This window comes from Loxodonta africana, chromosome 4 (assembly GCF_030014295.1).
Source record: "Loxodonta africana isolate mLoxAfr1 chromosome 4, mLoxAfr1.hap2, whole genome shotgun sequence".
In the NCBI taxonomy this organism is placed as follows: Eukaryota; Metazoa; Chordata; class Mammalia; order Proboscidea; family Elephantidae; genus Loxodonta; species Loxodonta africana.
The window spans coordinates 28839112-28853710 of record NC_087345.1 but is presented as its reverse complement, the minus strand read 5'-3'; the positions used below and the strand labels follow the sequence as shown (position 1 = coordinate 28853710).

The 14599-nt window shown below is 36.2% G+C and overlaps 1 protein-coding gene across 4 annotated transcripts in view; it reads right to left on the bottom strand.

The window, feature by feature from the left end:
• Positions 1–14599, bottom strand: part of WASHC3 (WASH complex subunit 3) — a 58663-nt gene that overhangs the window by 29241 nt on the left and 14823 nt on the right. For 3 of the 4 annotated variants that reach the window (XM_003405295.3, XM_023538889.2, XM_023538891.2), the window contains 2 exons: positions 13644–13751; positions 9321–9431 (listed from right to left, as the gene is read on the bottom strand). In XM_003405295.3, coding sequence (XP_003405343.1) covers positions 9321–9431; positions 13644–13751 — 219 coding nt within the window. The remainder of the gene's footprint in view (positions 1–9320; positions 9432–13643; positions 13752–14599) is intronic. The other variant, XM_010599726.2, reaches the window with a different exon arrangement.

Below are 14599 nucleotides of genomic sequence, written 5' to 3'. Positions count from 1 at the left end.
GTGTTCTTCATTCTTCCTTTCCTTGCTCCAGGTGGGTTGAGATCAATTGATGCATCTAAGATGGCTGCTTGCTAGCACTTAAGATCCCAGATGCCACTCTCCAAAGTGGGATGCAGAATGTTTTCTTAATAGATTTTATTATGCCAATTGACTTAGACATCCCCTAAAGCCATGGTCCCCAAACCCCCACCCCTGCTACGCTGGCCTTCGAAGCGTTCAGTTTATTCAGGAAACTTCTTTGTTTTTGGTTTAGTCCAGTTGTGTTGACCTCTTCCGTATTGTGTGTTGTCTTTCCCTTCACCTATAACAAAACTTATCTACTATCTAATTAGTGAAAACCCCTCTGGCTCCCTTCCCTTCCCCCTCTCGTAACCATCAAAGAATATTTCCTTCTCTGTTTAAACTATTTCTCCAGTTCTTATTAATAGTGGTCTTACACAATATTTGTCCTTTTGCAACTGATTAATTTCACTCAGCATAAATGTGTTCCAGGTTTCTCCATGTTATGACATGTTTCATGGATTCATCATTGTTCTTTATCGATGCATACTATTCCATTGTGTGAATATACCATAATTTACTTATGCATTCACCCGTTGATAGGCACCTTGGTTGCTTCCATCTTTTTGCTATTGTAAACGCTGCTGCAGTAAACGTGGGTGTACACATATTTGTTCATGTAAAGGCTCTTATTTCTCTAGGATATATTCCAAGGAGTGGGATTGCTGGATTGTATGGTAGTTCTATTTCTAGCTTTTTAAGGACGCGCCAAATCAATTTCCAAAGTGGATGTACCATTTTATATTCCCACTGGCAGTGTATAAGTGTTCCAGTCTCTCCACAACCTCACCAACATTTATTATTATGTGTTTTTTGGATTAATGCCACCCTTGTTGGAGTGAGATGGAATCTCATTGTAGTTTTGATTTGCATTTCTCTAAATTTTTTTTTTTTAATGGCTAAGATCATGAGCATTTCCTCATTGATCTGTTAGCAGCCTGAAAGTATTCTTTAGTGAAGTGCTTGTTCATATCCTTTGCCCATTTTTTTAATTGGGTTATTTGTCTTTTCGTAGTTGAGTTTTTGCAGAATCATGTAGATTTTAGAGATCAGGCCCTGATCGGAAATGTCATAGCTAAAAACTTTTTTCCAGTCTGTAGGTAGTCTTTTTACTCTTTTGGTGGTCTTTAGATGAGCATAGGTGTTTGATTTTTAGGAGCTCCCAGTTAACTGGTTTCTCTTCTGTATTTTTAGTAATGTTTTGATACTGCTTATGCCATGTATTAGGGCTCCTAAAGTTGTCCCTATTTTTTCTTCCATGATCTTTATTGTTTTAGATTTTATGTTGAGGTCTTTGATCTATTTTGAGTTAGTTTTTGTGCACGGTGTGAGATATGGGTCTTGTTTCATTTTTTTGCAGATGGATATACAGTTATGCCAGCACCGTTTGTTAAAAAGACTGTCTTTTCCCCAACTAACTGACTTCGGGCCTTTGTCAAATATTAGCTGCTCATATGTGGATAGATTTATGTCTGGATTCTCAATTCTGTTCCATCTATGTATCTGTTGTTGCACCAGTACCAGGTTGTTTTGACTACTGTGGTGGTATAATAGGTTCTAAAATAGGCCTTCCATTTTGTTTTTCTTTTTCAGTAATGCTTTACTTATCTGGGGTCTCTTGCCCTTCCATATGAAGTTGGCGATTTGTTTCTCTATCTCATTAGAAAAAGTCATTGGAATTTGGATTGGAATTGCATTGTATCTATAGATGGCTTTTGGTAGAATAGACATTTTTACAATGTTGAAGTCCTCCTATCCAAGAGCAAGGTATGTTTTTCCACTTGGTTTCTTGCAGTAGTGTCTTGTAGTTTTCTTTGTATAGGTCTTTTACATCTCTAGTAAAATTTATTCCTGAGTATTTTATCTTCTTGGGGGCTACTGTAAATGGTATTGATTTGGTGATTTCCTCTTTGATAACCAATCCGGATGCCCTTTATTTCTTTATCTAGCCTAATTGCTCTGGCTAGGACCTACAGCACAATGCTGAACAAGAGTGGTGATCAGGGGCATCCTTGTCTGGTTCCCATTCTCAAGGGGAATGCTTTCAGAATGTCTCCATTTAGGATGATGTTGACTGTTGGCTTTGTATAAATGCCCTTTATTATGCTGAGGAATTTTCCTTCTATTCCTATTTTGCGGAGAGTTTTTATCATGAATGGGTGTTGAACTTTGTCAAATGCCTTTTCTGCATCAACTGAAAAAATCATGTGATTCTTATTTATATGGTAGATTACATTAACTGTTTTTCTAATGTTGAACCATCCCTGCATACCTGGTATGAATCCCACTTGGTCATGGTGAATTGTTTTTTGATATATTGTTGAATTCTATTGGCTAGAATTTTGTTGAGGATTTCTGCATCTAAATTCATGAAGGATATAGGTCTGTAATTTTCTTTTTTCGTGGTGTCGCTACCTGGTTTTGGTATCAGGGATATGCTGGATTCATAGAACGAGTTTGGGAGTATTCCGTCCTTTTCTATGCTCTGAAATACCTGTAGTGGTAATGGTCTTAATTCTTCTCTGAAAAAAAAAAAAAAAGTTTGGTAGAAATCTGCAGTGAAGCCGTCTGGGCCAGGGCGTTTTTTTGTTGGGAGTTTTGTCGGAATCGACTCAAAGGCACTGGGTTTGGTTTTTTTTTTTTTGCTTACCTCTTCAATCTCTTGTTATGGGTCTATTTAGTTGTTCTACCTCTGTGTTCGTTTAGGTAGGTGGTGTGTTTCTAGGAATTCATCCATTTCTTCTAGGTTTTCAAATTTGTTAGAGTATAATTTTTTATAGTAATCTGATATGATTCTTTTAATTTCAGTTGGGTCTGGTGTGATATCGTCCATCTCATTTCTTATTCAGGTTATCTGTTTCCTTTCCTGTTTTTCTTTTGTCAGTCTGGCCAATGGTTTATCAATTTTGTTAATTTTTTCAAAGAACCAGCTTTTGGTCTTGTTAATTCTTTCAATTGTTTTTCTGTTCTAATTCATTTAATTCTGCTCTAATTTTTATTATTTGCTTTCTTCTGGTGTCTGAGGGTTTCTTTTGTTGCTCTCTTTCTATTTGTTCACTTTGTAGGGGCAGTTCTTTGATTTTGGCCCTTTCTTCTTTTTGGATGTGTGCATTTATCGATATAAATTGACCTCTGAGCACTGCTTTCTCTGTGTCCCTAAGGTTCTGATAGGAAGTGTTTTCATTCTCATTCCATTCTATGAATTTCTTTATTCCATCCTTCATGTGTTCCTTAATCCAGTCTTTTTGGAGCAGGGTATTGTTCAGTTTCTAAGTATCTGATTTCTTTTCCATGCTTTTTCTGTTATGGATTTCTACTTTTATGGCCATATGGTCTGAAAAGATGCTTTGTAATATTTCAATGTTTGGGATTTTGCAAAGGCTTCCTTTATGACCTAACATGTGGTCTATTCTAGAGAATGTTCCATGTGCACTAGAAAAGAAAGTATACTTTGCAGCTGTTGGGTGAAGTGTTCTTTATATGTCTATGAGGTCAAGTTGGTTAACTGTGGCATTTATATCTTCTATGTCTTTATTGAACTTGTTACTAGATGTCCTGTCCTTCATGTCTTTATTGAGCTTGTTACTAGATGTCCTGTCCTTCACCGAAAATGGTGTGTTGAAGTTCCCTACTATAATTGTGGAGCTGTCTATTTCACTTTTCAGTGCTGTTAGTGTTTGTTTTATGTATCTTGCAGCCCTGTCACTGGGTGCATAAATATTTAGTATGGTTATACCTTCCTGGTAAATTGTCCCTTTATTCATTATATAGTGTCCTTCCTTATCCTTTGTGGAGGATTTTACTTTAAAGTCTATTTTGTCAGAAATTAATATTGCCACTCCTGCTCGTTTTAGATTGTCTGCTTGATATATTTTTTCCATCCTTTGAGTTTTAGTTTGTTTGTGTCTCCAAGTCTAAGATGTGTCTCTTGTAGGCAGCATATACCTAGATTATGTTTTTTTATCCAATGTGCAACTCTCTGTCTCTTTATTGGTGCACTTAATCCATTTACATTCAGTGTAATTACAGATAGGTATGAGTTTAGTGCTGTCCTCTGGTTGCCTTTTTTGTGTGTTGTTGACAGTTTCATTTTTCCACTTACTTTTTTGTGCTGAGAAGTTTTTCTTTGTAAATTGTGTGTTCCTCTTTTTCACTGCAGCTGAATTTGTTTTTGCTGAGTCTTATATTTATGTTGGTTTTTGTTTTGAAGTATGGGATTGTTAGTCTTCTTTGTGGTTACCTTAATATTTACCCCTATTTTTCTAAGTATAAACCTAACCTGTATCTCCCTATATTGCCTTGATTTCCTCTCCACATGGAAGGTCTATGTGTACTGTATTTAGTCCCTCTTTATTGATTATTGTCATCTTTTACATGATGACATTGGTGATTCCCTGTTTTGAGTGTTTTTTTTTTTTTTAATTTTTATCTTATTTCATTTTTGTGATTTCCCCATCTAAGTTGATATCAGGATGCTCTGTGCCCTAGTGTTGTGCTGATATCTGACATTATTTATTTTCTAAGCAGAGAATTCCCTTTAGTATTTCTTGTAGTCTTGGTTTGGTTTTTGCAAACGCTCTAAGCTTGTGATTATCTGTAAATGACTTAATTTCAGCTTCATATCTGAAAGACAGTTTTGCTGGATATATGATTCTTGGCTGGCAGTTTTTCTCCTTCAATGCTCTATATATGTCATCTCATTGCCTTCTTGCCTGCATGGTTTCTGCTGAGTAGTTTGAACTTACTCTTATTGATTCTTCTTTGAAGGTGACTTTTCGCTTATCCCTGGCTGCTCTTAAAATTTTCTCTTTATCTTTGGTTTTGGCATGTTTGATGACAATATGTCTTGGTGACTTCCTTTTGGGATCTACCTTGTATGGTGTTCGATGAGCATCTTGTATAGATATCCTTTCATCTTTCACGATGTCAGGGAAGTTTTCTGCCAACAAATCTTCAGCAACTGTCTCTGTATTTTCTGCTATCCCTTCCTGTTCTGAAATTCCAATCACTTGCAAGTTATTCTTCTTGATACAGTCCCACATGATTCTTAGGGTTCCTTCATTTTTTAAAAATTCTTTTACCTGGTTATTCGTCAAATATATTGGTGTCAAGTGCCTTATCTTCCATCTCCCCAATTCTGCATTCCAATTCCTCAATATTGCTCCTCTGACTTTCTATTGAGTTGTCTAATTCTGTAATTTTATTGTTAAGTCTTTTGAATTTCTGAATGCTGTCTCTCTATGGATTCTTGCAGCTTATTAAATTTTTCATTATTTTCTTGAATAATCTTTTCAATTTCTTCAACTGCTTTTTCTGTGTGTTCCTTGGCTTTTTCTGTACATTGCCTGATTTTGTTCCTAATGTCTTAAAGCATTCTGTATATCAGTCCATTGTATTCTATACCTGGCAATTCCAGGAATACATCTTCATCTGGGAGAGACTTTGATTCTCTGTTTTGGTAGTTTGTAGAAGCAATCACGGTCTGCTTCTTTATGTGGTTTGATATCAACTGCTGTCTCCAAGCCACCTATAAGTTATTGTAATAATTCATTTTATGTTTGCTCACTGTATCCAATCTTCTTGCTTTGTTTTGTTTCAATATACCCAGATAGGCTACTAGAGTGCACTAACTTGATTATTGGAGCTTTTGAAGCACTAATGTCCTGTTACCAGATGGTTAGAACTGTTACCAGGTATATGAGCCTATGAGTCCATTCACTATTCTTGAATAGATTCAGCTCAGGTGTCCTGATAGTTGGTCAGCTAGTGTGTGGTATAGGGTCTCACCTACTTTCTTAGAGGAGTAGCGGTGATGGCTGTATGCACTGGTTTCTGGTAGTGGCAGGGGGTCACACTCTGAGGAGGGCAGGGTGCTGACAGGCTTCCCCCACGTGTCAGTGAGGAAGGAGTGTCTCTGTTCTCTAGAGTGCTCTGGTGTGTGGGCTCTGCAGCTGTACGTGAGGCACCCAATGCTTATACCTGTAAAGACTGGTAGGCACCACTATCCTAACACCCCTTTCGCGGGTGACTAGGTGGCATGGATGGAGCCTCAGTCCTCAGCTCCCTGCTGTGGGTAGGTGAGGGCTCTGTTTAATAGGTGGAGTGGTATCAGACCTCCAAAAACTGCCTCTCCACTGCTCAGGGTTCGTAGGTTGTCATATATGTAATCAATTCATTTTTTTTGGGTCTTTGTTGCAAGAGCGTTCAGCACAAGCTTCTGGCTAGTTAGCCACTTGGCCCCACCCAGTCTGATTTATTTTTTTCTGAGCTTAATGCCTAGGATGCTGTCAATCCAAGAATTTTGAAAATGACAAGTCAATTTCTGACAGCTATGGAAAATGAATATATTTTCTCATCTCCACAGGCACCACTGTAGTTTTTAAATATTGTTGTTGTATGCCGCGGAGTAGATTCTGACTCATAGAGACCCTATAGGACAGACGAGAACTGTCACATATCGTTTCCCAAACTGTAGTCTTTACGGGAACCGATCGCCCAGTCTTTTCTCCCACAGAAAAGCTGATGGGTTCAAACTGACAATCTTTCAGTTAGCAGCCGAGCGCTTAACCATTGTACCACCAGGGCTCCTTAGTCTTTAAATGAGCCAAGAGAAAGTATTACAATGAAATGTGCAAAGATCTGCAGTTAGAAAATCAAAAGGGAAGAACACACTCAGAACGAACTGAAGAAAAAACTCAAGCCTCAAGTTGAAATATTAAAGGATTCTATGGGCAAAATGTTGAATGACGCAGGAAACATCAAATGAAGATAGAAAGAATACACAGAATCACTGTACCAAAAAGAACTGGTCAATGTTCAACCATTTCAGGGGAAGCATATGATCAAGAACCGATGATACTGAAGGAAGAAGTCCAAGTTGCACTGAAGGCATTGGTGAAAAATAAGGCTCCGGGAACTGATGGAATATCAATTGAGATGTTTCAACAAATGGATGAAATGCTGGAAACACTCATTCATGTATGCAAAGAAATCTGGAAGACAGCTACCTGGCCAACTGATTAGATGAGATCCATATCCATGCCCATTCCAAAGAAAGGTGATCCAACAGAATGTGGAAATTCTTAAACAATATCATTAATATCACATACAAATAAAATTTGCTGAAGATAGCTGCCATACATTGACAGGGAACTGCCAGAAATTCATGCCAGATTCAGAAGAGGACACGGAACAAGGGATATCATTATGTCAGATGGTATTAGTCAAAAGCAGAGAATACCAGAATGATGGTTACCTGTGTTTTCTTGAATATGCAAAAGCATTAGACTGTGTGGGCCATAACAAATTATGGATAACATTGCGAAGAATGGGAATTCCAGAACACTTAATTGGGATCAAGAGAACCCATACATAGATCTAGAGCCAGTTGTTTGAACAGAACAAGGGGGTACTGCATGGCTTAATATCAGAAGAGGTGTGTGTCAAGGATGTATCCTTTCACCATACTTATTCAATCTGTAAACTGCGCACATAATTCAGGAAGCTGGCCTATATGAAGAACACAGCATCAAAATAGGAAGAAGGTTTATTAATAACCTGCAATATGCAGATGTCAGAATCTTGCTTGTTGAACTTGAAGAAAAATTGAAGCACTTCCTGATGAAGATAAAAAAAAACTTCAGCCTTGAATATGGATTATACTTCAACATAAAGCAAACAAAAATCTTCAAAAATGGGCCAATAAGCAACATCATGACAAATGGAGAAAATATTGAAGTTTTTAAGAATTTCATTTTACTTGGATCAACAATGAATGCCCACAGAAGCAGCAGTCAAGAAATCATCAAAGGACATACTGCATTAGATAAATATGCTACAAAAGACCTCTTTAGAATCTCAAAAATCACAGATGTCACTCTGGTGAATAAGGTGCACCTGACCCAAGCCATGGTATTTTTGATCACTTCATATGCATGTGAAAGCTGGACAATGAAAAAGAAAGAAGAATTGATCCATTTGAATTACAGTGTTGGTGAAGAATACTGAATATACCACGGACTGCCACAAGAACGAACAAATCTGTCTTGCAAGAAGTACAGCCAAAACGTTCCTTAGAGCGAGGATGAGGAGACTTTGTCCCGTTTACTTTGGACATGTTATCAGGAGAGACCAATCTCTGGAGAAGGACACCATGCTTGATAAACTAGAAGGTCAGCGAAAAAGAGGGAGACCCTCAATGAGATGGACTGACACAGGGGCTGCAACAATGGGCTCAAACACAGCCACGATTGTGAGGATGGCACAGGACCCGGTAAAGTTTTGTTCTGTTATACACAGGGTCACTGCAAGTTGGAGCCAACTCAACAGCACCTAACAGCAGCAACAACAACATTCTTTCTGCTTATCAGGGATTATTGGTTTTTAAATTTTTCTGGTGATAAACAATGCCATGAAGAGCAAAACAAATCTGTTCTACTTTATTATTGGTAGTTGTTTTGTCTGATAATAGAATTTTATATATGTATTAACTTTTTGATTAATAGAAAAAAAATGGACATACAGTTCCTTCAATCACTGTAAGAGGACTCTATAGAAATGAAAAGCAATTAGCTTCTACTGTTACAGATAACTGCAAATATTTTTGATATCATGCCATGTTATGATTCCTTAGGAAAAATATGAATTCTGATGTCATATAGTATTAAACACATTATTTTACATAGCCGAGGGACTTATGCTTCTTTCTAGAAACCAAATCATTGGTTGATGAACATCAGAATGGAAATACAAAAAACACATTCTAACTCACAGAGACCCTATAGGACAGAGCAGAACTGCCCTATAGCGTATCCAGTGCAACTGGTGAATTCGAACTGCCGACCTTCTGGTTAGCAGCCGAGCCCTTAACCACTGTGCCATCAGGGTTCCTTATTTGTGCTTATATATGGGAATTAAGTTAAAGTACACGATTTACCAAATGAACAGTCCACTTTCATTCCTCTTTCTGATACATCCAAGATTTGCATTGATAGCTTTGGGTAAAGCAAAAAAAAAATCACATAAATCTATATTAAATCAAAAACTATGTTAATTTGAAATGTGAAATCAATTTTAATTAGAAAGATTTGACTTCTGGTTACTTTTTATTAGGGTAAAATTAAGCACAGGAAAGAAGAGAGTAGAAACTTGGTTGCTCAGTTTAGCAGTTTTCTCAGATTGAAAAAACAACAATAAAACTTCGAGGGTTAAGAATTTTAAATGAGGCTGCTAGACAGAGAAGACAGACCAAATTCGCTTACCACTTGAACCATTTTGAGATATCTGGCATATCTTGGATCCTTGGCTACAGTTAAGATATTTTCTGCTGCTACTTCACCTTCCCGTGGTCCAGAGTCTTGTACACTGTTCTGCTGTAGAGAGTACTATGTGTAAATCTTCAGACAATTCACAAAAGAAGTCCATCATGTTACTTAAAAGGGATATTTCTTTTTATAACTCTAAAGCATTCAATATCAGAAAAAAATCATATTCTAAATTTGAGTACCAATAATTTAATTATGGAATACATGTTTCCAAATAGCTACAAATGCTTAAATATTACCTCAGAGGAAGCTACATTTACTATCAACACTACTTGTTCCTTAAAACGCATATATTCATGGCAGTAAAAAAATTAAAATCCTGCTTTACTTGTCCCCAGAGCGCTGGTATAAAACATGAACTACAGGTGGACATATTATCTAAAAAAAACCTTTAATAAAGCTAATCAAACCATTTAGTTTACACTTAACAGGCAATGACTGATTTCCTAGGTATCTACCAGACTTAACCTCTCATTTATTAAATTATCTTAATCTAAGTGGGCATGGCTATTCTGACTTCTTAGAAAGCAATGTCTGCAGAATTTTTAGAAGAGAAACCTATTTCTCAACAAAATGATCTATTTTTTAAAATTTCAGCTGCAGATGGAACTCTTAGTGGTGACACTGTCCAATGAGTGGTGAAGATTAAATACTAAGTACTACTTACAACAAAGAATACTGAGGAATGGTCTTTTTTGATAAAAATGCTTTTGTATTACAAGCAGTCCTTATTTTGCAGAGTATGGTCTTAACTGAAACTTGTCGATATTGGAACTGTGCCCTTGCTTAAGTACAAATCAAGGGCTGTCTGTATACAGTACTTGATTTTTCTAACGAATTCAGCACTTATAATACATTATAATACATAACATAATACATTTGTGAATCTCACTCAACATCTGTGTATCAGCATTAGGAGGAATTTCCTTAACAGAATGAAATCGATATTATGTCTATTATCTATACTGCAATGTAGAAAAATCAAGAAATATCTTAAAGTCTTCACAGTCTTTAGAATATGAATGCAAATTGTAGCTGTGAAGATTTTTCCTCAGATAATTCAAATATAAATTAAATATGTCAAAAATTCTGAAGCAAATAAAAATGCAAAAATCTTTTAGATTTCTCCTCCTAATATGATACCATTAAGTATTTCAAAACTGAGTATATATATATTACACATAAATACAAAAAGTCCAAGACATTGTTAATTAAATAAAAAAGTTTAAACTAGACCCAAGTACATTACTAAAAAATTTATGAGCAATAAATTCATACAACAGCACAATGGAGCAAATGCAAGTTATATATACTGGCCTAATGGATTTCCAACTTTCAACTGTTAACTCTTCCTTATAACCAGACCTCAACAAGGTTTAATTACGACCCATTAAATGCTTTATCATATCTCTCAACTGTCCTTCATTTTATTCTCAAATTAGTATCAACCGGTACAATTAGATCCTCTACTGTGAATAATGATAAAATCTGAACCATGAATTAAAGTTGCAGAAAAATCAGTATACAAACCTTAAGTCTTTGACTCATATACAGGTTACAGGTTGTGATAAATAATTTTTTTTTAAAAAGTGCATTATTACCCTTTATCTGATAATTGAATTGACGGTAACGTCAATGGGAACTCTGTGTTAAGCAAATACTTAAGTTCATTTCAAAACAATGACAGATAATATACCTATTTATAAACAATGAAGAAGAAACAAGATGTTGATTTATATATTAAGAACACGCTGAACAGTTATTTTCACTGAGCTAATCAATAAAGAGCTTTACCATAAAAACTTGGGAAGTCAACAGGATTTCATCAATCCTCCAAGTGAATTAATATACGGTTTTTACATAAGCGCTTGCCCAGAGATATACCCGTTCATTCTAAATTTGCAAGGCAAGTTATAAAATTCAGCGTGATTAGTGGTAATCAATGTTTTGGGGCCTTAAATAGGCAAAGGCCAACACAACTGCATAAATTAGGTTTTAAAATACATATAGATGGCATTCATAAGAGCACCTGGAAAATTAATATTCAAAGCTAGACAGATATCACTTAAAAATTTTATAGAAACATTTTATGACAACTAGTGTCCGACAAAGAATAACTACTAATGCAAAGACTTTCTTAATATCCTTTACAGATATCTTGTTTTCAAAGAAGGGTGTCCTTTAGATTTGCTATGTGTCAGAATCAACTGGATGGCAATTTTTTTTTTTGTATATTTAATTGAAAGAATCTTCTAAAGTTAAAATTCTCAACAACATCTGGATTTCCTCTTACATATTATATATACTTCAGCGGCCATCATAGTGGAATTTGCTATATTAATTATATGAATACTAAATTTTCTAATATCTAATTGTTAAGTGAATAATCATCTAATTCATCCCCAAAATACATACTATATCTAAATATACGGCTCCTCTTACAGGGTCTTGCACCGCATATGTTCAGTATGTTTAATAAATTGGACACAAGCACTGAAGACAGTGTAGTTTAATGTTGTCAAGTGCAGTGTTTTGTGTAGTGTGGTGTGTAAGTGCGAGGACTATTGGCACCAGACTGCATGGGTTAAAATTTTCACTCTTACAGTTACTGTTTGACTTTAAACAAATTCTAAACTTTTTTATACCTTATTCTGGCAAGTCCTGGTGGTGTAATAATTAGGCGCTCAGCTATAACGGAAAAGTTGGAACCCATCAGCCACTCCAAGGGAGAAAAGACCTGGTGACCTGCTCCCGCAAAGATTTCAGCCTGGGAAACCCTATGGGGTAGTTCTATTCTGTCCTATAGGGTCGCTATGAGTCAGAATCGACTCCATGGCACACAACAACACGCCTCATTTGACGTACTATCTATAAAGTAGGAGTAATAGTATAGTACTTACCTCATAGGGCTGTTGTGAGGATATGAGTTAATTTATGAAAAGCAACTATAATCATGCCTGGGACTTAGTAAGCACTCTTTAAGTGTTAGCTATTTTCATCATCATTAAACCTAGAAAATATCTGGTGAAAAGTACCTCTATATACAAATGCAGAATTCCACACAGATAGGAAGGTTATTTGTTTAGTACTACTTTGTTTGGCCAGCATTTTAGTGATTGTTTTTATTTGAATTTTAATACCTCGTTGAGACATACTAGAATATCTTCTCAAACAATGAAGCCTTTTTTATTTTCTTGAGGTTAAAAAAAATAACTCAAATTTCTACAGAAGCAGAAATGAACATGAAGACATAATGAAACCCAAACCAAATTCACTGCTGCGGAGATGATTCCAACTCATAGAGACCCTACGGGACAGAGCAGAACTACTCCACAGGGTTTCCAAGGCTGTAAATCTCTATGGAGGCAGGCTGTCACATCTTTCTCCCCGAGAGTGACTGGTGGGTTTGAACCACCAGCCTTTTAGCAGCCAAGTGTTTTAACCACTTGCTTCTCAAGACATGATAACCAATTGTAAAGCATGGCCTTTACTTTACTTGGATGCTGAATTAAACAAATTAGCTGTAAAAAGATACTTTTTAGAGAACTGGTATATAATAGGACATTACTTCTCAAAGTTCAAGACCCTATGAATCACCTAGGGGTCTTGTTAAAATGTAGACTCTGACTCACAGGCCTGGGGTGAAGCCTCAGATTCTCATTACCAACGAGTCCTCAGGTGATGCCAAAGCCACTAGAGGATACCAAGGAATTACTGATAATTATACTGTACATAATAAAGGCACTGTGGTTATATAAGAAGAGGTCAAGCCTTTTCAGAGCTATTCACGGAATTATACAAGGGTGAAATGAAATGTTGTCTGGAATTCACTTCAGTAGGGACAATTTGCAATTGTGCAAATCTTAATAACTGATGAATCTGGGTAATTGGTATGTGGGTGTTCACTGCACTATTTTTGTATATGTTCAAAAATTTTATGGTAAAATATTTTAAAGTACATTTCTTACAAGAACTTGGAAAATTTCCATAATAAACTTGAAGGAAATAATTATATTTAACTTTTCCCTAGTCCTGTATAAATCAAGTTTATGAATATTAATTTCAGGAAGCCCTGTCAAAATAACAAACTAAAACAGCTAATTTTTTTCAAACTTCATTTTCTATCTTACTTAAGATTTTAAATTTTTACTATTAAAATTTTTACATTTTTAGTTTTCTTCCTTCCTTCCAAATCTGCTGGTTGGGTCCATCAAGCAACCAAGAAGATGTGCTTATGTTTCCTGGAACTTAAACACTTACCCGTGATTGCACTGAAGTGGCTTCAGACTGTGGTCCATTTTTGACACTATTGACACTTACAGCAGGTACTTCAAATGTGACATCATCTAATCCTGGAATAGATGACAACTGAAAAAAAAAAATTAGTGTTAGAATATGCGAGTGAAGGTAGGTTCATAAATAAACACTATATGTTTCTAGGTTTGTTATTTTCAAACAGCTGTCTTATATTAAATTTGAAGCCCCCAGGAGATGTAGTTAAAGTGCTTGGCTGCTAACAGAAAGGCTGGCCATTTGAGTCCACCCAAAGGTGCCTCGAGAGAAATGCCTGGTGATCTACTTCCAAAAAATCAGTCAGTGAAAACTCTATGGAGCACAGTTCTATTCTGACACACGTGGGGTCCCTGTGAGTTGGCAGTGTCTCGATGGCAACTGTTTGTTTGCTTTTTGTTTTTAATTATGGTGAAAACATACATACCAAAATATTCACCAGTTCAACAACTTCCACATTTACAATTCAATGACATTGATTACATTTTTATGTTGTTCTACCGATATTGTTGTCCTTTTCCAAAATACTGCACCACCATTAGCATAAACTCAATGCCCCCAAACAAAAACTTTCCTTTTCCCCTCCCTCCCAATTCTGGTAGCCATTTAATAACCTTTGGTTTCTATGTACCTAATTTTACGGAGATAACACGAGCCCTCTGTGTTTGTTTGCCAGCTACGCCCTCCCCCCACAAGTCACCCTCACAAGTGCTGCCATGCCAATTTTCTTCCACATAATGCTGTAAAAAAATTTAGCACAGCGTGTTTACAAAAATGCCTCAAAGGGGGAGGGCGAGGCTGGCAAACAAATACAGAAAGTGTGTGTTACCTGCGTAAAAATATGGTATTTACTCATTTCATGTGAGATCATACAGCATCTGTCCTTGTGCAACTGATTTATTTCACTCAGCATAACGTTTGAAATT